Source organism: Staurois parvus, unplaced genomic scaffold, assembly GCF_062004578.1.
Source record: "Staurois parvus isolate SC_StPar_1 unplaced genomic scaffold, SC_StPar_1.0 ptg000232l, whole genome shotgun sequence".
NCBI classification, from domain to species: Eukaryota; Metazoa; Chordata; class Amphibia; order Anura; family Ranidae; genus Staurois; species Staurois parvus.
This window is the reverse complement of record NW_028318028.1, coordinates 5,489,850-5,516,955: the sequence shown is the minus strand read 5'-3', so window position 1 is coordinate 5,516,955 and position 27,106 is coordinate 5,489,850. Positions and strand designations below refer to the sequence as shown.

General features: G+C 42.2%; 1 protein-coding gene across 2 annotated transcripts in view; it reads left to right on the top strand.

Annotated features, from left to right (window-relative positions):
• The first annotated feature begins 3,426 nt into the window (after positions 1–3,426).
• LOC149460278 (uncharacterized) overlaps positions 3,427–27,106 on the top strand; it is a 35,951-nt gene continuing 12,271 nt past the window's right edge. Inside the window, exons 1-6 of one of the 2 annotated variants that reach the window (XM_089679823.1) lie at positions 3,427–3,532; positions 5,690–5,795; positions 8,908–9,102; positions 19,039–19,117; positions 23,698–23,759; positions 24,931–25,075. In XM_089679823.1, coding sequence (XP_089535949.1) covers positions 3,463–3,532; positions 5,690–5,795; positions 8,908–9,102; positions 19,039–19,117; positions 23,698–23,759; positions 24,931–25,075 — 657 coding nt within the window. In that variant the 5' untranslated portion in view covers positions 3,427–3,462. Of the gene's footprint in view, positions 3,533–5,689; positions 5,796–8,907; positions 9,103–19,038; positions 19,118–23,697; positions 23,760–24,927; positions 25,076–27,106 lie in introns of both variants that reach the window. The other variant, XM_089679822.1, reaches the window with a different exon arrangement.

The window sequence follows — 27,106 nt, the reverse complement described above, 5'->3', positions numbered from 1 at the left end:
TTATAAAAACCATCAATGATCTCAAAGAGGATTTGACAGTAAACTGCTCATTATATTACTCATTACTTGTATTTTATTCTTGTGTCTGTAATCTTTTATTTCTCATCTATCTGCTGCAAAAATAAGTAATACAAAATGACACACTACCCACTTGACTTTGCCCTTCATGTCATAAAGACATAATACAGCAACAGGTCTCTTTTCATGTTGTGTTCCTCTTCAGTGCATCAAACAATGACAATCTGGTGACATTCATTGTGTATGGCACCGCTGGAGGATCAGATGTGACGGGTGTTTTCACAGAATGGGCATGTTAAAAGATTGGAGACCCCCAGATGTATCAGCAAGCAAGTCATATCATACATTTTATAAATATTCATGGACCAAAAAAATAGTTTTACTAATAAAAGAATAAGCACATTCCAAGAAATAACTTCACATCAGAATCCCCTTTCACATCAGAGGTTCGCTTTCACACCAGAGTCCTTCCCCTTTTCACATCAGAAATCCCCTCATCACGTCATAGGCCCCCTCTTTCCATCAGAAGTCTCCCCGTCAGATTAGAAGCCCCCCCAATCAGATCAGAGGTCCCCCCATCACATCAGAATTTCCCAATCACATCAGAGTTTCTACCGGTGGGGTAAACTCCTTTGGTGGGCCTGATGTGACCCTTGGGCCATAGTTTGGAGACCCCTGTTACAGGGGATGGCGAGTATGGTTTGAAGATGGACTACTCCCAGCAGTGACATGGGCAAGTGTATGACCAGCTGGCTCCTGACACACAGGAGAGCCAATTACACGCAGAATAATCAGGTTTGGAAGAAATTACAATAAAACAGAAGAAATGAATCCAGATTGTGTTAGGTCCAAGATTCAGGAATAGAGATAAAGGACAAAGTCCTGGATATAGGAAATGCTGCTAATCTGGGATTCTACTGAATATATAGCTACTTCATGTTACCTACAGTAAGAGATATGACTACTGCAGATTATACCATATAATGCAATAAATTCAGCCGCAGTCCTGACCAGATACGAGATACAATAAACAGGACATTATGTTTTTGTCGAGTCTACCCTTTTATTACCTGACTGGAATGGTGGCAGAATTCACTCCACTGGTACAATCACTTCTGTGCTTAAAGAGAGTCCCCCATGTGATGATTTTCTTAGTGACAGGTTCTCCTTAATCAGACATCAGGGGTCTAAAAGACCCCTGATGTCTCACCTATCCTCCAATGAAACAAATGTAGTGCAGATCGTGCGCCATTAGCTTCTTTCCCATACTACCTGGGGAATGTGAGACAAGGACCTGGAAATGACGTTTTACACGTTGCTTCTGGATCATAACCAGGATGGGGAGTTCAACATAGTGAGGGCATGCCCAGGGAAGTGAGAGGGCCTACAGTTATCAGGGTGTGTGGAAGTGAACCGCCAGATTGCTTCCACCTGACAGCCAACAGTCGGCTTGTCAGATTTACACACACATATGTAAAATCACCCGAAGACACCTACATAGTATTTACGAATGTTAAAGGGTTAAAGTGTCACTTATGAAAATTTTTAGGTAGTATTTTTTCCCATTTCACTGGCACATACAGTTTTGAGTCTTGTTTAATAGCTATTTACTCTACACAACTACATCTTTTGTATTTTACTAGACAATTGGGTATGATATTGTGTTTGTATGCACTATAATTCATTTTATTGTATATTTCCTGAAAATATGCATTTGATAAACAGCTGTGTAAAAATCATGTAGTATAAAAAATTGCAACAGCCACCATGTTATTGTCCAGGGCCTCTGCTTGCAGAAAATATATAATTGTTTGGGGGTTCCAAGTCATTTTCGAGCAAAAAAGACTTCAGTGACTTTGCCTAGGCTGAGATGATGTAATCAGTCTGCTGCAGACAAGAGGAAGTATATCCTTAGCCTCCCCTCTCCCAATAATCAGACTACAACATTGTAACTGTGTTAACCACTTGACCTCCAGTAGATTTACACCCCCTCCTTGACCAGGCCATTTTTTGTGATACGAGACTGCAATACTTTAACAATTGTGTGGTCATGCAACACTGTACATAAATTTAGTTTATATAATTTTTCCCCATAAATAGAGCTTTCTTTTGGTGGTATTTGATCACCTGTGCGCTTTTTACTTTTTGCATTCTAAAAAAAAAAAAAAACCCGACAATTTTGGAAAAAAAAAAAATTTTCTCCTATAAAAAATCCCAATAGGCATATGTTGATCAGTTTGCGCAAAAGTTATGTCTACAAACGAAGGGACAAAAACTCAATTTTTTTTTTTAATAGTAATGGTGGCAATCAGTGACTTATAGCGGGACTGCGATATTGTGGTGGACATTTTTACACTAACTGAACCTTTGTGGGAACCAGTGACACTAATACAGTGATCAGTGCTAAAAATATGCACTGACATGTACTAATGACATGGGCATGGAAGGGGTTAAACATCTAGAATGATGAAAGGGCTAACTCTGTGCCTAGCTATGTGCTTTGTGTACACTAGGTGGTGCTTTTACTAGGGGAAGTGAAGGATCGTGTTCCTAGCTTCGCGGGGACACACGATCCTTCACTCCCCCCCATCACAACAGAGCTCTGTCTTGTTTACATAGGCAGAGCTCTGTCCTGTGCCCTGCCTGACGATCGGCGGCTGCCAGTGGACATCTGTGTGTCCACAGCAGAAGCGATCCACCGGCAGTATGTGCACGCCCCCTATGGCAGAGGTGCAAAATCACATGTATATACATGATTTTGCACAGGAGGACCGCACTGTAGCAGTAAAACTGCTATAGGACAGACCTTAAGTGGTTAACTAATGAATTCCTTTTGATATATGTTCCTTCTTTAGCTGCTTATCTATAATTTACTAGCAGGAGAGTCCTTGTTCAGGCACACCTTATTGTAGGGTGATAACAGCCTGGCCCTGTCTCCCAACTGTTCCCCTGCATTGTCACCCATGTCTACATGAGACTACATGCAGTCATTTTAACACACATTGCACAGAAGTGGTCCACTGTTGTCACCATCAGGAACTCCACCCTGAGAAATGCCATGCAGCCTGGAGTACATGTAGAATGAACGTGGCTGCAAAGAGGTTGCATGAGATCAGAAGCACTGAGATGTAGCAAAGGATGAAAAAAAGGTAAAAACAAGGATTTAATTTTGAAAATATGTTTTACCGTGTGCTTAAATGTTTAGAACTGATCCGACCTCCAGGCAATCCCTCCATTGTCACATCAAACAATTTACAGCTTTTCTTTTAGGTTCGGACCTCCAGGGACACCGGCAGACTCCTCCCACAGTAAGATCATGGCAGAGGAGGAACAATCAATGTCTTGCAATCACAGAGGGTTAATCAGTAATCTCTGATAGACGCTGATTCATAAACATTATCAGGAAGGACAAGGTGTGAAGGTGATCAGCGTAGAGCAGAGACAATGTTCTCCGGAAAACTTTGTGTCGTATTGTCGCTGATTTGTTTCTTTATGACAGCAGCATCAGGAGAACGTAAGAAATGTATTTCTTTTATAACATTTATGATAGCAGGTGTTATTCCACTGCATAGAACTTTAAGGGTTCCATCCAATCAATGGCCAAGGATAGATGTTTTAGGTCTTCTTTGCTGGTCATCACCCAAATATGGAATGCTCAGCATTTTCTAGGTGAACAAAATTTGCACAGGTGTCCAGCTGACTGGAGGGAAGTTGTGGCTGTGTGTGTATGAGGCATTGGAGGTATTATCAGCATCAGTATACTCCAAGCAGCCATAACATTCTGACCAATGATAGGCAAAGTGAATAACATTGATTATCTGGTGACAATGGCACCTGAAAGTGTGTGGGATATAGTGAGGTAAACATGCTGTCCCTGAAGTTGATGTGTTGACAGTAGAAAAAAATGAGCAAGCGTAAAGATTTGTGTGACTATGACAAGAGCCAAATTGTAGTGTTTGGACGACTGGGTCACAGCAACTCCCAAAACTGCTCTTGTGGGATGTTCCCGGTCTGCATTGGTCAGGACTGACCAAAAGAGGTCCAAGGAAGTAAAACTAGCCAACTGGTGACAGGGTCACCAAAGCTCACTGAAGTACGTGGGGAATGAAGGCTTGCCTGTGTAGTCTGATCAAATAGAAGAGGTTATGGGAACTAAATGATATGATATGGGAACTATATAAACCAGATGCTCTGGATGAACAGTTGGATAAATGGCTCTATATTTCGGATACATCCGGTCTATAAATCAAAGGCTCTGGATGTACAGTTGGATAAATGGTTCCATATTTAAAATGTATCTGACCTATAATTCAGAAGCACTGAATGGACAGTTGGATAAATGTCTCTATATTTAGGATGTATCTGATCTATAATCCAGAGGCTCTGTATGTATAGTTGGATAAATGGCTCTATATTGTATCTGGTCTATAACAGGGCTTGACAAATTTGCTTTGAATCTAGGAGCTAGCTAAAAAAGTTAGAAGCCAGGTTTTTTTTTTAGCATTGCATGGGTTGTCAGTGCCCAGGACTTCACGCAATGCAATTTGCCATGTGACAATCACAGCAAAACCACACCACGTTTTAAGTGCCATTTAAAATAATGGCACCTGAATTAGCATTTTGCAATCACAGCGATTCTGACCCCAATGGAGCCACCCTGATTTACACATATGCGATTCTGGATTCGTTTTGAAACTCACAGATTCAAATGACAGGCTATTTTGTGTTCCTATTGGCATACGGAGATAAGTGTTCACATAGGATTGCTATTGACAGAGGTTTTCCCATTGAAGTCAATGGGAGGCGGTTTCCCGTTGAAGTCAATGGGAAGCAGTTTCCCGTTGAAGTCAATGGGAGGCAGTGTGTGAACCCAGGCACCAGGACGCAATTTCAAGTCGACCTGGCTTCTGGGATTTGTCGAGCTCTGGTCTATAATTCAGATGCTCTGGATGGACAGTGGGATAAATGGCTCTATATTTAGGGTGTATCCCATTGAAGTCTATGGGAGGTGTTTTCCTATTGAAGTCAATGGGAGGCGGTTTCCCGTTGAAGTCAATGGGAGGCAGTGTGTGAACCCAGGCACCAGGACGCAATTTCAAATCGACCTGGCTCCTGGGATTTGTCGAGCTCTGGTCTATAATGCAGAGGCTCTGGATGGACAGTGGGATAAATGGCTCTATATTTAGGGTGTATCCCATTGAAGTCTATGGGAGGCGTTTTCCTATTGAAGTCTATGGGAGGCGTTTTCCTATTGAAGTCAATGGGAGGCGGTTTCCCATTGAAGTCAATGGGAGTTGGTTTCCCGTTGAAGTCAATGGGAGGCAGTGTGTGAACCCAGACACCAGGACGCAATTTCAAGTCGACCTGGCTCCTGGGGTTTTGTCGAGCTCTGGTCTATAATTCAGAGGCTCTGGATGGACAGTGGGATAAATGGCTCTATATTTAGGGTGTATCTGGTCTATAAACCAGAGGCTCTGGATGTGCAGTTGGAGAAATGGCTCTATATTTAGGATGTATCTAGTCTATAAACGAGCAGTTCTGTATGCATAGTTGTTCAGTGAGGGTGTAAAGTAATAATTTTTATGGCTCCGCTCCACCATTGTTCTTAAAGCAATACTGTGTACTGTAACAAATGCAATCCTTAATAAAGGCAATGTGTTGATTTTTACAGCGAGCTGTAGTGGTGTCACTGACTTTGAACCCTGCAATGGTGACACAGCGGGCTTTTGTCCCAGAGGCATTGAATGCAGCTGCAAAGGTGGATATGCATTCTGCAGGTAAGCCTCACACTATATTGAGCAAGGAGTAGAAGGTCACTTTATAGAACATTGAGATTATTGCTATTGATCACCTTCGAGAAATATTGCAGGCATTGTTTGCTGTAGGAAATTTTGCTTTCCCAGGCAGAGTGCATTTGGTATCACTCTGCAGAGACAGGAGCTACAGTGGAAGCATCGACTCCTGCTCCTTCTGCAGCCATTTGTTTCCTCAGGTGCCGGCTCCATCCACAGATCCAGACTGATCTGCTCTGATCTGACCTGCGATTTGATATTGTCGACCCGCCGTCCCAGAGCAGGAGGCCGCGGGCCACAGGTTGGGCACCCCTGGTTGGGTCCTGTTGGGTCCCCAAGACTGACAATAAATAGAAAATCGTCCCAGTGGGACACAGATAGGGAACAGTAAACTGACATAGGTTTTAACCCTCCTTTACTGTACTAGCAAACTAAATTAAAAATGTTTTGACTATACAAACACTCTAAAGTCAGGTGGTCATAGAGGGCGGTCAGATATAAAAGCACAATTCAACTGTCCTCAGCAATTTGCATCTTGCATGAATGATAAATTGTAGGATTCTGCACCTTCAAGAAATCTGCCTGAATTTATTGAAGATTTAAGAAATCTGGAGGCTCACCTGTTCTATAACTATTTGTCAACCATAGAATACACACTGTATATGCAATAGCAAGAATAGTGGGCTTTAGTGTCCAGCTGTTGCACATATAGTATACATCCATGATAGCCTAAGATTGTGTACTGAGAGCATGTGAATCGCTTTTCAATGGTGAGGTGGTTATGACAGACACCAAGTACAAATTTAGCCTTAAAGCAACCAAAAAAAAAAATTTTCATTTTTACTTAAGTATCAAATTCTACTTCTTACCAACCAGTTCCCTTAGCTATTATTTAATAAAACAGAAATCAGCAGGAAAATAACAATGGTCAAAGGAGAAAAATTTGTTTTTTTGTTGTTTTGTTAGCTTTGTTGTCTATAAAGTGCATAAAAAGGTAAAATATTTTTTGCAAATGCAATTTGGCCAAAAGTAAGCCTGTATGTGCAAAAAAACAAAAAACAAATATGTATGACTTTGTTATCTTACAGAGCAACTTCAGTTTCTTTTCAACAGCTACAAATACTAGTCAACAGCTACAAATACTTTAGCCAGGGCCGGATTAACATAGGGGCTGTTTGAGCTGCAGCTCCGGGCCCCTTCCTTAATATAGGCCTTGCCTCCAAAAAAGAACAGGCCACGCACGGAAAGTAATGAGTGGACAGGGAGAGATCTCCCTTGACCAGCCCTACAGACACCATCCACTGCCCTACTGGCAAAGTCCACTGCTCTACTGACACTGTCCAATGTTTTATTTAACCATGCACCTTTAAGTCTCCCCCACTGTCAACACAATTTGACCACATCCACTGTTCACTGAAGCGTGCTATGCATGCCTCATTACTACACTTCTTGGGGCACCCAAAGGTGTCCCAGGTCTTTTACAATCCTATAGGGTATACTACAAAAAACAACTGCTGTGCACTGCTAAAGTGTACGGGTTTGACTTGAAGAAAAGATGGCAACCCTAGGCTGTGCCTTTCCAAGGTGCACCATGCACGCCGATGAAGGGCTCTTACGGAAGCCTGGCAAATCAAATGCCAGGCTTCCATAGCATTACACCTGTGTGGATGCGCTCTTTCAAGTTTGAGGGCATGCTAGCACAGGCTCCTGGAAATGGAGGAGGGCAGCCAGTAATAGAACAGCTGAGATATGATGTTAATTACGTCATACCATCATATCCCTTCCACTCCGAAATCTGCTCCACTGCCACCAGCACCAAGCCCATGATGCTCCTAATTTGGCCCTGACTGTAGCTGTTGACTTATAAAAATCAGGTACTTACCAGTGCCTTGGGTCCAGTGCTATGATTCCATAGCCAGCTCTTCTTACCACTGCGTGTCTCTGGCACTGCCATCTTGGATACAGGAACCAGCTACGGATTCCAGAAGGACCACAGCTGGCTTCCCACTGCACAAGCTCATGCAGCTCTTTGTTTGTGGTCCTGCAGCCTCTTGGGACATGTGTCATGAGACTGCAGGAGGGAAAGGGGCAGAGATTGTGGAAGTGGGAGCCGGTACCAATAAAAACTGGTACTTGCTCCCCCTCTTTCCCTCCCCAAAAGAACATGTGACTCAGTTATAGGCTGGGACAGCTGCTTTAAGTAATGACAAGTGTTTGCCAAATAAAAAGGCTCATAGCAGAAAATTCTCTGCTCCACGGGGGGTGTACAAAGGTGAGACCTGAACTAATTAAATTCAAACAAAAACTGCATTGCTCTTTAAATAAGTTCACCTTTTAACAAAAAATAATAAATGCACATTTTTGCAGGTAACAAAATGTGCATTTACTATTCTGTGTTTTGGGAGCCTGTAAAGCACTGCATTAGCGATCAGCAGATTGCTGGTGCCATGTAGGACTCCTGCAGACCTGTCAATGATCTGTGTGCTCATACTTTGCAAGGGCGCAAATACACACTGAGAGGAACAGAGAATGAACTACCACAGTGCTCAACAGCGTCATGGTAGTTTATTGAGAACCACGGGCCGACAGCTGAGCTGGACAGAGCCCCGCACTGCCACCATTATCGATGGTGTACCCCAAAGGCAGTCACCTTCTGCAGTTCAATTGAAAGTAGTCACTTGACAAATAGTCATAGCATTACATTTGTATCACATTATCAAAATGTTATCAATAAATGAAATATGTCTGATAATTTGCAGTATTGAAGTTTGTTTTTTTTTTTAAAAAATGAAGGGGTGAAAGGAGTTGAAAGGCCCTCTGTAGCTTAGACATGCAGACAGCTTTCTTTTTTCTGAGTCTTCTCTCCAACATAACAATCTTAATGCTGTCATAATAATTACATATCATTGTGATTTAAAAAGAGCAGAGCTTGTGAAAAAAAAGGTCTCTGGTTTTGCCTATGGCAAGGGGATGCCTAATTTCAGTTTTGATCTTATATTAAATTATTAATCATTCAATTACATTCATCTGGATTCTAGAAAGATATCAAATCCCTGTTGCCTCTCGGAGAAATGATGTTCTCTTGGTTTTCCTCCAGCTGCCCCAACTACAGAGGACTCAATACTGATTACTGGTACATGGGAGAGAAGTGTGACCAGCTGTGGAGTACATGGGACCTGGTGATTATGGCTGTGTTTCCTGGGGTCGCTCTGGCATTTGTGGTTGCTGTCATAGCGCAATTAATTCACTACTGCAAAACGACTGCTAAGAACAAGACTAGCAAGGAGAAAGAGTAAGTGACCAAAGGGAACCTTTTACTGGAGGAAGAGTAAACCATTCAGCATTTCAGTTACTTATAATTATTATTATTATATTATTATACAGGATTTATATAGCGCTAAAAAGGTTTGCTCAGCACTGTACATTATAGTGGGGGACAGAACATGAGACAATACAGTAACAAAACAATACACAAGGGGTTCGAGGGCCCTGCTCCTTGGAGCTTACAATCTAGGAGGGAGCGGATAGTGGCACAGGAGGAAGCGGCTGTGGGGGATGGAGTGGTAGGAGGAGTGAGGGAGATCGGCAGCTAGGTGAGGGTGGGGTAGGCTTCCCTGAAGAGATGGGTTTTCAGGGTGCGCCAAAAGGTGAGGAGGGTAGGTAGCAGTCTGATGGATTAGGGTAGTGAGTTCCAGAGGATGGGGAAAGTCCTGGAGAAGTCCTGCAGTCGGGCGTGGAAGGTGGAGACCAGGGAGCTAGTAAGTAGGAGGTCTTGTGAGGAGCGAAGATTACGGGTTGGGTGGTATTTGGGTATCAGGCCGGTAAGGTAGTTTGGGGCAGCGTTATGAATGGCTTTGTATGTCAGTGTTAGTATTTTGAATTTGATGTGTTGGGTGATCGGGAGCCAGTGGAGGGAATGGCAGAGGGGGGTGGCAGAAGAGGAGCGGTTGGTAAGGTGGATGAGTCTGGCTGCTGCGTTCAGGATAGACTGAAGCGGGGATAGTCTGTGATGAGGTAGGCCGGTGAGGGGGGAGTTGCAGTAGTCCAGACGTGAGATAATAAGAGAGTGAACGAGTTGTTTAGTAGTGTCTGGGGTTAGGAACGTACGTATTTTGGAGATGTTGCGGAGGTGGAGCCTGCATGAGCTTTCTAATGATTGGACATGGGGTTGGAAGGACAGGTTTGACTCTAGATTGACACCTAGGACTTTGGCTTGCGGGGTGGGACTGATGGTGGCGTTGTTGGTCGTGATGGAGAGGGTGGGGAGGGGGGGGGCGCGGGCTGGGGGGAAAATTAGGAGCTTGGTTTTAGAAAGGTTCAGTTTAAGGAAGTGGAGCGACATCCAGTCTGATATTTAGTTCAGCAGGTGGGTGATACGGGCGGAGACTGAAGGGGTGAGTTGAGGGGTGGAGAGGTAAATTTGCGTATCATCGGCGTAGAGGTGATAGTTGATAGTTTATTACCTAAATCTGAGCATAGCATTACAGAGTAATACTAGATTCCCTCTGGGTGCCGCCATTTTGGTTCATTAACCGCCAAGCACAAAGCAGCATCCTGAGCTGCTGATAAGATGCATCTGTAGAAAAGTGTTTCTCAAGCAAGATGTCATGGCACTCGGATGCCATTTGAGTTCCTTTGGGAGCTGTGATGAGAGGCCTATTTGGTGATGGGGGGGGTGACTCTGTAATAGGGGGCTTTAACATGATTGGGGGATCTTTGACATGATTGGGAGACTTCTAACATAATTAGGGGACTTCTGATGTAATGGGGGGACTTTGATAAGATTCGGGGACCTCAGATGTTATTAGGAGACCTCTGACATGACGTTAATTTCACAAGGTGGTTTTGTACATCATCCTAGGCTGAGGTTTACCATTGATTAGTAGTATTGCAATTTTTTTAGGCTGTGGTGTTTTAAGATATTGCATACTTTTAAAGTGTGCCACAACTGATAGAAGGATAAGGAACAATGTTGCAGAGGCAATAACAACATGAATGTGAAACATGAAATATAACTTTAACATATCATTAATTCTAAACGCAGCTACCATAATAGTCTTAAGCAACCAATATTATAACATTCTCATGGTTTAAGAAGGTGTAAATGGTGATAAAGGTGTCAAAGTCAATCTATCATAGGAGTGACGTAAATCTGTGACATCTGTGGTAGGAAATGTGGCTGTAGAATGCACTAACCAGATAGCGCAAATAATAGCGCATTGGAGTAAAATGACCTACTCCTGGTCACTGGATCAGGGAACCTGCCGGAATGGTGGTCGTCTCTGCTGTGGTCACCAGAGTCATCCGTGTCCTCTCCAGTTATGGAATTCCCAGGTATCCAGTGGAATAAACGCTCATCCGGTATGCAGTAGAATCCTTGTGTCAGCGACCTCCAGGGGTGCGATGTGCGCTCAAGGACCAGGAATCACCTTCAGGGGTCAGAAATAAACCCAAAAGAGAGGCTTCTGATAGTGTGATAACTTTTATTATGGAGTAGTAGACAAAAAAATCACTTACATGGTGCAATATACACTTCCAAAGATGGCCGCCCGTGTCAAGGTGTGGACCATGTGGGTAGTGGTTGTAGGTCAAGTAGCATCTCCCTAACGCGTTTCGTGGCAATTGCACGTTATCAAAGGGAGTGAGCTACTGTTGGAGGCCACCTATTTATAGTGTAGTGCCTAAAATGCTTATGGACGCTAGTCGCAGTAAATTACCGCTACTGCGCATGCGCGGATCGGGTGCCTCGCGCATGCGCAGTCCGACGCTATCGCGTCAACGCCAATATTCCGCGCATGCGCAGATCGCGCTCAGCGGCCATTTTCCTGGAGACCCAGTCTATGGATACTGCCACTAAGGACAGAAATAACAGGAGGAAGGAACCCAATCTATGGTTGCTGTCTAGGATGACAGATCAACCCAGGGGGAAAAGTTCAGTGCGGTATAGAGGGCTGATGTTGGTATTAACCTCCAAGGTTTAGTGTGCTCAGGGAATGTAAGAAATTCATTGTATGTATCCAGATCATAGTCATCCTGTGATGAACTTAGTGGGACTACAAGTCTCAGGACAGGTGTACCGCAAATGAGTCCTTATTGGAAGTATGTTAATCCAGGCAGATTGTGTACAGCTATACATATATACATGGACTTGGCATACACTGATAAAAGATAAACATTAAAATAATAAACAATGCATAATATATGTTAAAATTATACCATACATATATATAGGAATATGGACAACTCCTGGCATTCATATATAATTTGTTATTTAATAGCAGAGAATCGGTCCCTAATTTATTGAGAAACCGATCTTCATGAATGATTATGATGTCACCCAGTGCAATTCTTACATAGGTGATACCACGCGTAATTCTTATACAGGTGACCATATGGAAATATATACATATTTAAATATATATAAAAATATAAAAATGTAAGCATGAAATAGCATCACATGCATGAAATGTAAATGCAATTAAAAATAAAATATAAATGATAATGCAGAGAATATGGCCGAAGAATGGCAACACAATAAACCCTCACAGCACAACAACCAATGTAAAATGGGTTGGGTAAATAAAATGTTGAGTGGAACAATTCAATCTGGACCTTAGGTGTCTGGTCCCCATGCTGGGCCCCGTGGATTGTTCAAACACGGTAACCATGAAATTCGGCTGAAGTCAGAGACATAAACTAAAATGCCATAAAATCAATCAATAAAAGACCGTTAACTTGTGTCTAAAAAACAGTTAAGATCCAAATCCACATTTAACCCTTGTGGGGCAAATGTTTTGAGTAAAAAAATCCATTTGGTTTCTATCTTTGAGACTGCCCTACATTTGTGTGTTCCTCTCCAGTGTCTTTGGATCATGTCAATTCCTATGAATTTCAGGGAGTGTGGATTATTGTTATGCGTTTGGCGGAAATGCATGGAGAGTGAGTGTTCTCTAAATCCCTTTTTTATATTTGTTAAATGCTCCCGTAGTCTATCACGAAGCCTTCTGGTCGTTCTCCCGACATATTGTTTGCCGCATGCGCATTCTAAGAGGTATACAACATGCGTACTGTTGCAGGTTATAGTGAATTGAATGTCATAAGTTCTCCCGGTGGTATTGGAACGGAAAGTCTTGATTGGGTTTTTATGAATACCGTTGTAGGTACATAACATGCACCTATTACAAGGGAAAAACCCTTTCCGATCAAAAAAGAAAGATGGCTGCTTAGGTGGGTTGACTATATTAGGCGCCAGCCTGTTTCTCAGAGGAGGTGCCTTGCGGTAAGTAATATCGGGGATTTCGGGTAAGTGTTGCCCTATAATGGGGTCATTCTTCAGAATAGACCAGTTTTTCTTAATTATCTTGGCTATGTCCCTATATTGGGTGGAAAAGTTGGTGATGAAAGAGCAAAATTTCTCAGTCTGGATCTTTGGCCTTGTGGTAAGTAAATTGGCTCTGTTACTTTCTCCCACTACAAGTCTTTTATCATCGAGGGTATTGACATTATAGCCCTTATCAATAAATCTCTGTTTGAGGATTTCAGATTGAACTAAGTAATCCTCTTTCTTGTCACAGTTTCTAAAAATACGAAGAAATTGTCCCCTCGGGATATTACTTAGCCATTTAGGGTGATGGCAGCTGTCTTTGGGGATAAAACTGTTACGGTCAGTGACTTTAAAATAACTTTTAGATAAAATACTAGGGCCATCACAGTACAAAGTAAGGTCTAAAAAGTTTATTTCTTGCTGACTGTGCTGATAGGTGAGCTTAATATTGATATTATTAAAATTGAGAGTGGTAAAAAAGTTGTCCAGTGTGAACTCGTCCCCTTCCCATAGCAGTAAGATATCGTCTATGTATCTGCGGTAAAACAACAATTGTGGCCAATCTCTTGAATAAATAAGGTCCTCCTCCCAGCGTGCCATAAACAGATTAGCTAGGCTCGGTGCAAACTTTGCGCCCATGGCAACGCCGGTGGTTTGCAAATAGTATTTATTATCAAACCAAAAGAAATTGTGATTCATAGCGAATGTTAGAAGTTCCAATATGAAGATTTTTTGTGAGTCTGGTATATCATTTGCTGTGTTGAGATAATATTCAGCAGCCGCAAAACCATCCTCATGTTTGATGTTACTATATAGGGCAGCAACATCCGCCGTAACTAGAAAAGTGGGCTGTTTCAAAGTGATTTGCTTAATATCCACTAGCACTTGTTTTGTGTCCTTAAGAAAGGATGGAGTTTCACCAACAAGGGGCTGAAGAAAGAAATCAATATATTCTCCCACTCGGGAGCATAGGGAGCCTATTCCACTTATAATGGGACGGCCGGGTGGATTGAGTGGATCTTTATGTACCTTCGGTAAGCAATAGATCACCGGTAATTTAGGGACAGTAGGGCAAAGATAATCCTTTTCTTTTTTGTTAAGGATCCCCAACTTAAAACCTTTATTGAGTATTAGTTTGAGTGCTTTTTTGTAAAGGATCAAAGGGTTGTTGGGTAGTTCTATATATGTATTGGTATCATTAAGGATGTTTTGCACTAGTGAAAGGTAATGACTTTTATCCATGACGACAACCCCTCCACCCTTATCAGCTGGCCGTATTACTAGATCCTTATTATCTAGTAGGTTCTTAATCATTCCATCTGTCTGTCTCTGGTTGTGGTACTGGTAGAACGGGGTCTTAATTTTTAGCTTATCCAAATCGTTAATCACCATGTTTTTAAAGATATTGATATGGGAATGTGCCGTGGGGTTAAAAAGAGAAGCGTTTCTTAAATTTGAGGTCTTAAAAGTGTTGTTATCTGAATTGGGGTTCATGGTGTTGGCAGGTTTGTTTAAAAAATATCTTTTGAGGGATAATTTTCTAGTGAACCTATGTATGTCTATATAGGTATTGAATTTGTTGAGTTTAGATGGTGGGGCGTATTTCAAACCTTTATTAAGTAGCCTCAGTTCGCTATCTGTTAATATAGCGCTGCTTAGGTTGAAAATACCCGCCTTACTTAAATCCTCCTTCTTTTGTCTATTGACTCGTCTTCCGGCTCGTCTTCCTCTTGTCTTATATTGCGTTTTTTTCCCGTACCTCTCCCTAAAAAAGAGTTTGGGTTTTCTTGCTGATGGGATCTAGGCGGGTAGTCATAATCATATTGGTCTCTATAATCTTGTGGGTGCGGGCCCTGTGGATATCTATTAACCTGCTGTGTCTCCCTGTGCTGTATATTATTATTATACCCATTTCTGGGAGGTGTCTGGTAATATTGTCTATACCCAGTGTTATGGGGACGATTATCTAATTGTTGGTCGGGAAAATATTTCCATTCATCAGGACGATACTCCCTTCCTTTGCTGAACTGGGGTCTCTGATTGTAATCATGTTTACCCGATTTATATTGATTGTGCCTCCGTGGAGTGTTCTTAGTATGAGGATGTTTGTAGTTGGATGGAGGATAGTAATTAGCCTCTCCCCTTTGGGGCCCATGTCCTTGGTTAAACGCCTCAAATCTATTGAAAGTAGGGATATTATAATCCCGTTTAGGCGTAGCATAGAAGAGTCTCCTCACTCTATCCACTGGGGTATGTAGAAGAGGCTGACCTTTCTTAGGAAATGCTCCTTTCCCCCCATTATATGGTATTGGATGTGTGAGGTTAGTTTCTGTATTGGTAGTGGTAATAAATTCATATTTCTTAGCTTCCCATTTAAAGACAGATTTTTCTTTATAGTCATTACTATCTCTAATGTATTTCTTCCTCTTTTTGTTTCTCTGTTCCCTTTCAGTTTTATCTACAAGTAATCGTAATTTATCTGATTCCTGTTTGTATTCTTCTTGGTCCATAAATGGAGTGAGTGTTTCTTTGGTTTTGTTAATCTCTTTATCTAGGTGGGAAAGTTTGAGTCTTTTCCTCAAGATAAGGAAATTAAGTAACTCTAAACCTTTATTATTGAAAAATAAATACCAATCAGCCTCACTGTTGATATCTTCTGTTTCAGGGGGTACTTCCCACCTCAGGGACCTGGGTACCATGCCTTCTTTGATGTATTTCTCCAGGAAAGAGATATCCCATAGGGTGCGGATTTCTGCCGTGATATGATTAGATAGATGGACAAAAAGTCCATGCAAGTTATTCGGTTCTCTTTCATGGGTGAACACATCCTCAGTTATAGCAGATCTTTTGGATCTATATTCAAAAATATCCATATTGATATGAGATTCTGTGCTCTTAACTAAAAGGTTCACACTGGACGAGTTCACACTGGACAACTTTTTTACCACTCTCAATTTTAATAATATCAATATTAAGCTCACCTATCAGCACAGTCAGCAAGAAATAAACTTTTTAGACCTTACTTTGTACTGTGATGGCCCTAGTATTTTATCTAAAAGTTATTTTAAAGTCACTGACCGTAACAGTTTTATCCCCAAAGACAGCTGCCATCACCCTAAATGGCTAAGTAATATCCCGAGGGGACAATTTCTTCGTATTTTTAGAAACTGTGACAAGAAAGAGGATTACTTAGTTCAATCTGAAATCCTCAAACAGAGATTTATTGATAAGGGCTATAATGTCAATACCCTCGATGATAAAAGACTTGTAGTGGGAGAAAGTAACAGAGCCAATTTACTTACCACGAGGCCAAAGATCCAGACTGAGAAATTTTGCTCTTTCATCACCAACTTTTCCACCCAATATAGGGACATAGCCAAGATAATTAAGAAAAACTGGTCTATTCTGAAGAATGACCCCATTATAGGGCAACACTTACCCGAAATCCCCGATATTACTTACCGCAAGGCACCTCCTCTGAGAAACAGGCTGGCGCCTAATATAGTCAACCCACCTAAGCAGCCATCTTTCTTTTTTGATCGGAAAGGGTTTTTCCCTTGTAATAGGTGCATGTTATGTACCTACAACGGTATTCATAAAAACCCAATCAAGACTTTCCGTTCCAATACCACCGGGAGAACTTATGACATTCAATCCACTATAACCTGCAACAGTACGCATGTTGTATACCTCTTAGAATGCGCATGCGGCAAACAATATGTCGGGAGAACGACCAGAAGGCTTCGTGATAGACTACGGGAGCATTTAACAAATATAAAAAAGGGATTTAGAGAACACTCACTCTCCATGCATTTCCGCCAAACGCATAACAATAATCCACACTCCCTGAAATTCATAGGAATTGACATGATCCAAAGACACTGGAGAGGAACACACAAACGTAGGGCAGTCTCAAAGATAGAAACCAAATGGATTTTTTTACTCAAAACATTTGCCCCACAAGGGTTAAATGTGGATTTGGATCTTAACTGTTTTTTAGACACAAGTTAACGGTCTTTTATTGATTGATTTTATGGCATTTTAGTTTATGTCTCTGACTTCAACCGAATTTCATGGTTACCGTGTTTGAACAATCCACGGGGCCCAGCATGGGGACCAGACACCTAAGGTCCAGATTGAATTGTTCCACTCAACATTTTATTTACCCAACCCATTTTACATTGGTTGTTGTGCTGTGAGGGTTTATTGTGTTGCCATTCTTCGGCCATATTCTCTGCATTATCATTTATATTTTATTTTTAATTGCATTTACATTTCATGCATGTGATGCTATTTCATGCTTACATTTTTATATTTTTATATATATTTAAATATGTATATATTTCCATATGGTCACCTGTATAAGAATTACGTGTGGTATCACCTATGTAAGAATTGCACTGGGTGACATCATAATCATTCATGAAGATCGGTTTCTCAATAAATTAGGGACCGATTCTCTGCTATTAAATAACAAATTATATATGAATGCCAGGAGTTGTCCATATTCCTATATATATGTATGGTATAATTTTAACATATATTATGCATTGTTTATTATTTTAATGTTTATCTTTTATCAGTGTATGCCAAGTCCATGTATATATGTATAGCTGTACACAATCTGCCTGGATTAACATACTTCCAATAAGGACTCATTTGCGGTACACCTGTCCTGAGACTTGTAGTCCCACTAAGTTCATCACAGGATGACTATGATCTGGATACATACAATGAATTTCTTACATTCCCTGAGCACACTAAACCTTGGAGGTTAATACCAACATCAGCCCTCTATACCGCACTGAACTTTTCCCCCTGGGTTGATCTGTCATCCTAGACAGCAACCATAGATTGGGTTCCTTCCTCCTGTTATTTCTGTCCTTAGTGGCAGTATCCATAGACTGGGTCTCCAGGAAAATGGCCGCTGAGCGCGATCTGCGCATGCGCGGAATATTGGCGTTGACGCGATAGCGTCGGACTGCGCATGCGCGAGGCACCCGATCCGCGCATGCGCAGTAGCGGTAATTTACTGCGACTAGCGTCCATAAGCATTTTAGGCACTACACTATAAATAGGTGGCCTCCAACAGTAGCTCACTCCCTTTGATAATGTGCAATTGCCACGAAACGCGTTAGGGAGATGCTACTTGACCTACAACCACTACCCACATGGTCCACACCTTGACACGGGCGGCCATCTTTGGAAGTGTATATTGCACCATGTAAGTGCTTTTTTTGTCTACTACTCCATAATAAAAGTTATCACACTATCGGAAGCCTCTCTTTTGGGTTTATTTCTGACCCCTGAAGGTGATTCCTGGTCCTTGAGCGCACATCGCACCCCTGGAGGTCACTGACACAAGGATTCTACTGCATACCGGATGAGCGTTTATTCCACTGGATACCTGGGAATTCCATAACTGGAGAGGACACGGATGACTCTGGTGACCACAGCAGAGACGACCACCATTCCGGCAGGTTCCCTGATCCAGTGACCAGGAGTAGGTCATTTTACTCCAATGCGCTATTATTTGCGCTATCTGGTTAGTGCATTCTACAGCCACATTTCCTACCACAGATGTCACAGATTTACGTCACTCCTATGATAGATTGACTTTGACACCTTTATCACCATTTACACCTTCTTAAACCATGAGAATGTTATAATATTGGTTGCTTAAGACTATTATGGTAGCTGCGTTTATATCTTATTTAGTGGTTACTCCTCATCATGAGATAGATCCATTTACTCTAGCGCTGCATGTTTTTGTATATGACTGTTCACCACGAGGCGTTTTGGAGGCTTGCCTTTCATGCCAGCTGCTTTTATATTTTGCTCTAAAACTGTCCAGCGCTCGTTATACTCCTTTTTCTATTTATATCATTAATTCTGTTTATCCAGGAGAAAAAGTGAGTCACACCAGAATAAGACCTTCGAGGAAGAGTCAGGCCGAAACAGCCGCTATGTCGACGTGCCACTGGTGTGTAACTTTATACATCATGTAAACTCTATCAGCATCTGAAGTCTTTGTGCTTATTTTGTGAGTTTGTTAATGGAACTGCTTTCACACATAGGAAGCACTATGTGGTGACTGCACCTGGGCAGGTAAAATGACACAATTAGTTTAATGATGAGATTACAAACAGTTAAACTGTCCAGCTTAATGCAAAGGACAAAATTTGATTTTTCACAGTGAGACAATGAGTAGATTAGATAAGGGATAGGATCCTTGTCTGCTGCAACAAAGAGAAAACATGCTGAAGTTGTAATTTTTCCATATGAAAGGAACTAATATCTGATCATTGCTATCTTCCTACTGTGGGTCTCTGGACAAAGGAAGCAATTACCTAGGGTAGGGTACCTCTGGGTACAGCCATCCCTGCAAGAGCTTGGCTTTCTGTTGGATCAAAACTTTGGAACCATAATACCAAATAGTCCAAGTCCTGACTCGCTGAAGGGCCTAATTCTTCAAGGACCAAGCACTGCATTGCTAAGGGACTCATTTCTAAAGGCCCTAGCCTTGGTCACACTGAGGATTAACTTGTGAAGGACTAAACCCTGACTTTAAAAAACCCTAACTCCTTAAAGACCAATCCCTGAGAAACCGCTGGGCTAATACTGTATGTGAAGGACCCAGTTTGGTTCAGGGACAAACTCTTTAGGGATCAAGTTTCGAACTCATGGCTAATACCTAAAGTACCAAGGCTTGGCCAAGAGACAAAATCTTGATGGTTCAATTCCTGCCTTGTCAAGAGAGGAATTCATGAAGGACCTGGCTGGTTAAGGAAATAAATCCAGAAGGATCAAGCTTTGACCTTCACCAGGGACTAGTTTCTAATGGACCCTAGACGAACAGTGGATTAACTCATAAAGATCCAAGCTCTGATCGTCCAAAGGACAACCTCTGAAGGACCAAGGTCAAGCTCTGGCCTGCCTAGGGGCTTCATTAGGCTTCAAGCAATGATTGGCACAGGGAATAATTTCCAAAAGGCCAAGCCATGATTGGCCTAGATGGTAATTCTAAAAGGATCAAGCCCTGTACATGGCTGGCCAAGCAACTAGTTCCTATATGCCCTAGTTCTGGGGAACCCAGGAACTGAAGGCAGATGAAGACGTGCTATTCCTACTTACAGTAGGGAGAAACACAATTTAAACACTCACTCTATATTTTATAGCAGAGAAGCCATTCACATATCAGTAAAATGGAGGCAGGGCTTTGTGGCACCACCTTCAAATTCACTAAGAGCTCTTGTAGTGGAGCAATGCATGGAAGCATGCATGCAAGAAGACTAACAAATGTGTTGAACTGTCTTTGGTGAAAGTGAGAAAAATTAGACAGTCTACATTCACCCAGTCAAAGTTTTCAAACCGATCAGCAGGTTAAAGAACCTGTCACAATCACCTTTGTCCCCCAAGAGGTATGTGGAGATGGCATTTTTTTTGCATGTTCCCATTTATCTACTACCCCCCATCTCTCACCATTAACAAAGACAGGAACACTTGGCTGAAAGAGTTGGAGAGTGCATGCATGGGTGGCCTAATGTCTGTAATGAAAAAAATTAAATGTAGAACCAGGGAGCCCAGCCATCAAATGCAAGCATAGAGAGGTGCCACCATGAACATGTAGGTAGGGTGTAACCAAAAACAATAATGCACAACCAAGAAAGAAAATAGCATAAACACCAAATTGGCTACCTCTACAAAAAAGTTTATTCATTGAACAATAAAAATGTGACATGCATCGCAGGTGCATGGACCTGCCCCCCACCCTCACAGCTCATCCAGGAAGTCCACCCCGTACCCTCCACCCCAAGCCACCCTGCCAGAACCCAAACTACCCCCCTTCCCCCAAAAAAATGCAGCAACCCCTCCAAAACCCCCTCCTCTTCCCCTCCGCAGCAACCCCCGAACCCTTCAACCCCCACACAGGAGCTGGGAAACAAACCCACTCACCCCCCCAAAAAAAAGAAGGAAATATAGAATATTCCCCTACAAACACCGCAAAGTTCCACCCTTGGAAATAAGGAGCCAACCAGGACCATTCCTAGTACCCACTGGGGTACTAGGAATGGTTAACGATTACCCTGTTAAACTATATGCAATTGGGTAAACTGTATACAAACATCCATTAAGTACACCATAATCCAGTGTGAGTGGTAATGTAAGCCGTGTACCGGGGTGGGCTCCCCAGGATACAGTGAAGTCACGAACGAGGAAGGCAACCCCAACACCAGGATTTGCCACAACAGAATTTTACTTAGATGTGGCAAATAAACACAACCACAAATGCTGGGAACATACAATAAGTTTACATACACCCAGCCCAAAGGCTGAGACCCTTGTACTGCACAGCACGGTGCCTTCTGATGGATGACGGTAGAAAGCTAAGTAATTTACCTGGGTCTGCCTTGCATGCGCTGGTGACTCAGAACAGAACAAATGTCTCTCCAACAAGCATGCGATCTCATCAGCCTTCCTGGCAGTGATCTTCCTTTCTCTGAACAGAATCAGTGTCTTGAACACCATCAGCTTCACTAGCTGCAGTTCTCACACCTGATGCCAACGGATTCTCTGCTCACATGGCTCTATTCCTTCACCATCATCAAAACATGGCTGCAGTCTCTCTTCCTGTTCACTGAGCTCCAATGTGTAAAACCCCACCCCTTCCTGAATATAGAAATATCTATACAGTCTGAGGCTGTGTTAGAAAAAAAGTGACATCTTGTGGCTAAATCACAGAATGTCAGTAAAACCTTTCAAAACATTTAATTCACAATTAGAGCTGTTTCCCCATCTCACAGTAATACAGTGGTAATAGATTACAAGTCCACAATGGAAAGCTGGTAAACTGATAGTGAATAATCCACATATTGGAGCAGGTAGGCTCTGGCCATGCATAGTTCTTTGTACAAGAGCTCAAAACAATATGAATAGTAAAATGGATCGTCATGAGATCATGGATGGATGGATTAGCTGCAGTGGGTTAGGTCTCTGTGCTGGATGACCTACGGTACACATTGGGGGTGCCAATACTCACTGTATACTCTCCACGACCTGGAATCCAGCTTGTCCACCTCTGGGTCACTCACATGTGAAAGATTCAGCTTGGTTGGAGCTCAGCTGTTCAGTGGGCTAGATGCTGAGTGAGCCAGTAACTGGTGTACAACGGAGATTTCATCATACTGCTCTGTATGGTTGGCTTGTCAGCGTGGCCATGGCGGGGCAAGGGGTAGGGGGTATCCTAATCTCATGCTGGCACATTTTGTCCCGCCCACACTGGAACTTCTTCAGAGTATATTGTGAGATAGATTGTCAGTGACTTTTACTAAATACTACATGGAGCTCCCACCCCTTGAACACTTAAAGTGACATCCATAACAATAAGACCTGTTCATCACATGTCCAAGGTAGAGAATAAAGAGGAAGAGAAAAAGGGGGAAAGGATATCACAAAAGGGGAGAACCTCAAGAGTCGGGCCCCTGCTACTCATAACCCAGTATAAGATGGTGACATTTTGCATAATAGCAACAAAAAAAAGGAAGAAACTCAAAAAACACTACATAAATAGTGATTGCTCCAGTTTACCAGCTTTCCATTGTGGACTTGAACTCTACGAGTCCACAATGTATTATGGTATACGTAATGAGCCTTTGTATATAATTTGGTCATTTTCCCACTGTGTATATATATATATATATATATATATATATATATAAAAAGTGAGGAAACGTTTTGAGGACTCCCCCATTCGTGTGTGTGTTTTACCATTACTGGACCATGTCTGGACCTCCCTAGTCAAATCTGTTTTTTTACTTCTATTCTGTTTTCCTATTACATTATCATTATTGTGGATTCTGTCTAGGCTTTATTATTCACAATTATATTTTCAAGGGTTTATGGGGCCTGAAATTAGAATGCTCAGATAAACAGATTGTATTGACATCGGATCCCCAATTTCTTCTGATGGGCAGAATATTGGTATTTCCACTATAGTGCTTATCTTTATTATTTCACTCCCTTTTATTGGCAATATGATCTGTGCATCTATAACCTATTTCCTGAAATTGTTTAAAAATGATTTGAGCAATCACGACAACTTCCTATGGTGGGTGTTTCTATACCTGAACTCATGCATGAGAAATATTGATTAATTCTCAAGAAATCACAGAAGCTTCATTCTATAGGCCAGCTCTCACCCAGGTATCTGGAGTGTAAAACCATGTAGATCCAATTAATCAGCACCTATTCTAAGAGACAAGGGAGATACTGCTAAGGTGGGGAAGGCACTACAAGAGCTCAACGCACATATCTAGGGTTGCATATCAAAATTCCACCATCTAGGTCAGAATCCTACCTTTAATTAGACCAGAATTTTTCTTTAGATCTCTTTTTGTAAGAAGTGGTCATTTTTTATCTCATTCATTATCACCTGCTGTCTCCATGTCTTTCTGAAAAGAGGGGTTTGTATTATGGATTAAATAATAATCATGTGTTCACATATCGTGTTCTTAATTTATTTTATCTGTTTAATTTCTCTTTTTAATCTCTTTCTTAATTAAGTCTAACATCCCGCCACAATCACAGCAGAGAGCTGCAGCCTGGAACGCACCGCAAAGGTCAAAGTAAGTTTTGTCCCTGTCACATTGGGGCCCCGACACAAAGAGCAGTTTACTCATATTTGTTACTTTATTAAATATATAGATTTGTAAATGTAACACTAGAGGTCTCAGTGGCCTTAGTTCAAATAATCTCTTAAAGCGGTAGTAAAGTCAGGCTAGGAAATGAAAAAACTGGGCCCCCCTGCAGACTGCGGCTCCCCGGTCTTCTTTCCAGGTTTGGAATCTTTGGCTGCTTAAATGGCTGGGCAGTTGTGACGTCACTCCTGCGCATGTGCAGAAGAGTCACATCGCCACGACATGCTGATTGGGCCTTAAACATGGTCTGAGCTGCGCATGTGCAGCTCAGATCATATTGCCCACTGACAGTTGTACTGGCTCCTCTCCCGGACTGAAATGGCTTACTTTAATTTCACTGCACACTGTGAGCTTCTCACAATGTGCATTAGAGGCTGCAGCAAGTCAGACAGTGCCCACCTCATTCCTGCCTAGAGGATGTCCAGCATCATCTAACCCTTTTCTTCCCCAGCCTTATTGCCTCTGACCTGCCCCTTTTATTCCCTGGATCTCAGTTTTTTTCAATCATTGAGGTTCAAAATCACATGTGGGTGTTACCGATGGCAGTTTTCATGCAAGTGCAGTCTGCCAAGGATTGCCCATTCCTCCAAACTAACTCCAACTCATCAAGGTGTTTTGATCAGGGGCGGACTGACCATTTGAAAACTCGGGCACGGCCCGAGGGCCTGGGGTCAGTAGGGGGCCCCATGAGATGCCCCTGGTACCTTTTTCATAGGTTGTTTTGAGTTTGGGCAAGGACATAGAGGCCCCATGATCCCCTATTGCCCGGGGGCCCCATGAGTTGTCAGTCCGCCCCTGGTTTTGATATTTCTATAATTCCTCCCACTGCTTGCATCAGGAAGTTATCAGTTGCAAGATTTGTTGCAGTATCAACATGTATTTTTTTTCTACTTATGGAACAGATATAACAAAATGCTTTTGATTGGATATTTCACAACCCAGATGGAGCAAACAAGAGACATTTATTGGTAGGGTTTATGTACACTTTAATAGGTTTTCAGCTCTGTAGCCCATCATGAAAAAGTTTTCTAAAAAAAGTTATTATTAAAAGCCTTCTCCTTGATTTGCAACCACCAAATGTGTCTCTTTTTACTAGTAGTTATTATCCTGAAGCTCCACCTGCGAGTCAGAATGTAGTATACGCCGAGATCAAACGTAAGCAGCCCCGAAATTTTGGCAGACCATCTTATGGATACCCAGACCAGGACTATGACACTGACCCACGCCTGCCCCAGCAGTTCGCGGTAAGTCCCTGTATATAAGAAAAACAGGGTTTATGTGAGGATACTGAAGAGGGATTGGTCAGTCCTCCTGCAGGATAGTCATATGGCTACACCGCACCAATGCCAGAACAGGGGATTACAGGAGGGAATACAGAGGAGGTGGCTTTATGCACCGGCCACATTGGAAGGTTGTTGCCCATATCAACTTCTGAAGGGGAATGCAGCAAAGAATGGTGAGACATCAGCCATGACTGTTTATGAAGCATAGCCTGATCACCTTTATACTGTATATCACCTATATATACCCACCCCCTACTTTCTTCTGATGTTTTTATAATGTGTTTTTGTGATTTACAATGTGCAATGTACATTTATTGATTGTGGGACTTTGTTGTCCATGACTCTCCACCTCAGGGATGGGTGTATATAGGTGATACAACTTACCTGTATCTAAGCTGTATAAGGCATATCTTCAGTTATTAAAGTGTATCTAAAGGCAAAACTTTTTTCTTTTCATTTTGGACAGAGTAAGGGCGGGTTTTTTTTTTTTTTTTTTTGCAATCTGTGTCCCTTCACTTCCTCTCCCATAGCCAAAAAAGGAAGTGATAGGAAACCCCTCCAAATTGAGGGAATCCCTGGTTGTCACCAAAACTAGTGTTTCCATTGGAAAATTTCCCCTCTATTCCTGTTCTGGTGACAACCCAAAATTTGTGATTTCCTTGGTGATAATGGCAATCTGGACAAATAGAAAAGGTGAATTTCCCAGACAGCAATATAAACTGGCATGCTATCCAAAACTAAAAAAAAAAAAAAAAAAGAATGTTTGCCATTCATTATACTTCAGAATAACTTTGTCTCTGTCTCCTGTGTACCGCTCTGCCCTTCGGCACACTTACTTTTTTTTTGTGCAGTCCAGTGCTTCCTGCTTCCTCACCTAGGTGGGAATGACATAGGGGTCCTTGCTACCTGCTGAGATGACCATGTCACATATCCTGGTGCTTTACTCAGAGGCACATGTGTACCATGAGATCCCTGGTGCAGATAAGATGCTGGTTGTGACTGGAGTCACTTTGGGTGGGGGGCCCATGGAATCCAGCTCACTTTGGAGAGGTGGGGAGACCCCTGTCTCAGCTCCCCATATCCCTCTTATGTGTAAGTCACCCTGTGCCTGTTAGAGGTACAGGGTGATCTGTCCTAATATTGGGGTGGGGGGTTGTTGATTGTTTAATGTCATGTGGCTGCATCCCATTGTTCTATTGTTTGTCTTGCTTGGGAGCAAACTATTATGGGATGTATGTGTTTATGTGTATCAGCTTAGTGGGTGGGGGGGGGGGTGTCTCCAGCAGTCCTCTCTCTTGATGGGACCGTCTGTTGGTCTGAAGTTTGAATGCCTGTATGTCTCTTGTTGCTAAGTGTAGATTGCCCCGCCCTGTGTCCTTATGCAGGGAGGGGGGATTTTCCCCTGAGTGTATAAAAAGCCAGTTCGAGTTTCAAATAAAGAGTTCCATGTTCAGACAGACTGGTGTCACCTAGTCTTGTATGGTCGGCTGTGGTGTATGTTGTCGGTGTTCGGACGGGGAAGTGGTATTCTAACGGAAGTATTCAAGTGCAGTCTGGGTCAGTTCTGGTACCTGGTCTCTGCCAGGTATTTTTCTGCACGTGCGGGGGATTCCAAGGCATGCACACATATGGTGCAACTCTCCATATTATCCCAAACATTACATTATTGTAAATAGCTACTTTTGGGCCAAATCCTTATATCTAGAGCAAACCTGGAGCCAAAAAGCTTTAACTTATTGGATGTTATTGGCACAGGACATGGGGCACGTGTATGGTAAAAGATAACACATTTTATTGCATAATTCCACTTTTTTTTTTTATATTAACAATTTTTATTGGTTTTCGTGAAATACAAACAATATATTTCAAAGAATCAGAAGTGAAAATAAACATAACAGAAAGGTACATCGATGGCAGAGTTAAATAGGGTCAGGACCAGCTAAATCATAATTAACAGTGTGAAAAATATCAGGGCCTTGCAATGTGGGCCGG